Source organism: Athene cunicularia (genome assembly GCF_003259725.1).
Source record: "Athene cunicularia isolate RWA chromosome 2 unlocalized genomic scaffold, athCun1 chr2_part1, whole genome shotgun sequence".
NCBI classification, from domain to species: domain Eukaryota; kingdom Metazoa; phylum Chordata; class Aves; order Strigiformes; family Strigidae; genus Athene; species Athene cunicularia.
In genome coordinates, this window is record NW_020799095.1 from 10468892 (window position 1) to 10471197 (window position 2306).

General features: G+C 37.8%; 1 protein-coding gene across 8 annotated transcripts in view; it reads left to right on the plus strand.

Moving 5' to 3' along the window:
• Positions 1-2306, plus strand: part of SLC4A7 (solute carrier family 4 member 7) — a 74616-nt gene that overhangs the window by 61849 nt on the left and 10461 nt on the right. For all 8 annotated transcript variants that reach the window (XM_026841886.1, XM_026841879.1, XM_026841878.1 and 5 more), the window contains 3 exons: positions 193-261; positions 710-883; positions 1245-1376. In XM_026841886.1, the coding sequence (XP_026697687.1) occupies positions 193-261; positions 710-883; positions 1245-1376 (375 nt within the window). The remainder of the gene's footprint in view (positions 1-192; positions 262-709; positions 884-1244; positions 1377-2306) is intronic.

The following is a 2306-nucleotide window of genomic DNA, read 5'->3' on the forward strand; positions in this document are numbered from 1 at the left end:
GTGTATAAGAGACAGTTTCTGCTCAGTGATGCATGTATTTTCTCTAAAAGAGCTTCATCATTTACAGATTTTACTTAAGTAAAATATACTGTAAAAAATAATTTGCTCCATGTCTTTCACTGATGTGGGTTGCTGTGTAGGCCATGTTGTTTCCACAAGTTGACTCTGTTTTTTTTTTTTTTTTCTCCCCAGTTTATTCCAATGCCAGTTTTGTATGGTGTCTTCCTTTACATGGGAGTATCTTCATTAAAAGGCATTCAGGTAAAAGTCTGGTTTTAATGAGCAATTTGCTTTTGTTTAACACTAAATGAAAAGGAAACTGTAACACATTACTTTATGTGAGTAACAATAAAGTTAGCTCATATTGGCTGAATAGTGTGCAGGACAATTTCTTGAGCGTAATGTTCAGATACTTGTTTTTACCATGTTGTACCTTCACTTCTCAGTTCTTTTGCATTTGTTCCTTCAGTAGTATAGCTGAGCAACAAATTTTATGAAACATTCTGAAATTTTTTAGTAGTAATGAGGGGGAGAAAAACCTCAACAAAACAAAACATCCCCCAGCCCCACCCCCTTGAATGTACAGTGTCCTTTTTAAAGTATTTTATTTGGGATTAACTTATGTTTCTGGAATACTCTAAAAATGTTTATTTTCTTCTGGAGGGGAAGAAAATAATTAATCAAAGGATGATTTTATTTTTCAATACAGTTTTTTGACCGTATAAAACTGTTCGGAATGCCTGCCAAACATCAACCTGACCTGATTTATCTACGTTATGTGCCACTCTGGAAGGTCCATATCTTTACAGTTGTTCAGCTCACTTGTCTAGTTCTGTTGTGGGTGATTAAAGCCTCTGCAGCTGCTGTTGTTTTCCCAATGATGGTAAGTTTTCTGTTACACAAGTAAATAATTTTCCAAGAGTACGATCATCATTGGGGATCTTTTCAGAATGTAATTGCTGACTTAAGAAAGAAGGGAGGGGAAAGAAACAAAATAACATGTAGTACAAGTTGTTCACTACTGAAACAAGGACTTTTCATTTTCTGAAAATATGCAGTTCATTTTCGATTAGCTATTGAAAGTGGAAATTTTTTAACTTTGTTGTAAGATAAAACCAGTATTACAAAGATGGGCTTCAGTTAAAGATTCTGAATGTACTGAAAGTGTGTGCGCATTTTTGTGCTTCTAAATAGTTTAATATAAATTATTCTATATAAATTATTCTATTTACGGTTCCCTCAAGGTTCTAGCATTAGTGTTCATTCGCAAGCTCATGGATTTATGTTTCACCAAAAGAGAGCTTAGCTGGCTTGATGATCTTATGCCAGAAAGTAAAAAGAAGAAAGAAGATGACAAAAAGAAAAAAGAGAAAGCAGTAAGTGTGAAAACAGTCAAACTAAGCATGTTGTAAATTACTAGAAAATACTCAGAGACGTAAAATAATTTTAAGTGGCTGGAGCATATGATCTTATATACCAAATGCACATTTTGAATATTCTTTTCTAATGAGATTTAATGCTAGAGGAACTATTACTGGCAATTAAGTTAAGGGAAAGACACTGTTTCAATGATGCTATTATGAACTATGACTCTTATTTGTGATTAAAATTAGCAAGCAAAGTGAAAAGAAGCCATTTTTAGCACAAAACGTTGCTTACTTTGTCTTCCATGAGGTTAGATGGAGAGAAAAGGAAATGATAGAAAAGCGGTGGAGCAGGGATCTTTACCCTGCTTAAATTAATCACAGAAATGTTCATTGTATTAGGGACATTTTGCTTGTGTGTTATTGCAGAGCTTTAATTAAAATGAACTGCTAGTTACCAATAATATAGTAATATAGTTTAACTTTTCCATAAATGTCTTGCCTAACTTTACATCAGCTAACTGAATTCCTTACAAAAGTTGTAACTGGAGTTAAATCCAGTTGGCGGCTGGTCAGAGTGGTGTCCCCCAGGGCTTGGTTTTGGGGCCACTCCTGTTTAACATCTTTACTGATGATCTAGACGAGGGAATCGAGTGCACCCTCAGTCAGTTTGCAGATGACACCAGGTTGGGTGGGAGTGTTGATCTGCTCGAGGGTAGGGAGGCTCTGCAGAGAGACCTGGACAGGCTGGAGCCATGGGCTGAGGCCAACCGGAGGAGTTTCCATAAGGCCAAATGCCGGGGGCTGCCCTTGGGCCACAACAACCCCCAGCAGTGCTACAGGCTTGGGGAGGAGTGGCTGGAGAGCTGCCAGTCAGAGAGGGACCTGGGGGGGGGTTGATTGACAGCCAGCTGAACAGGAGCCAGCAGTGTGCCCAGGTGG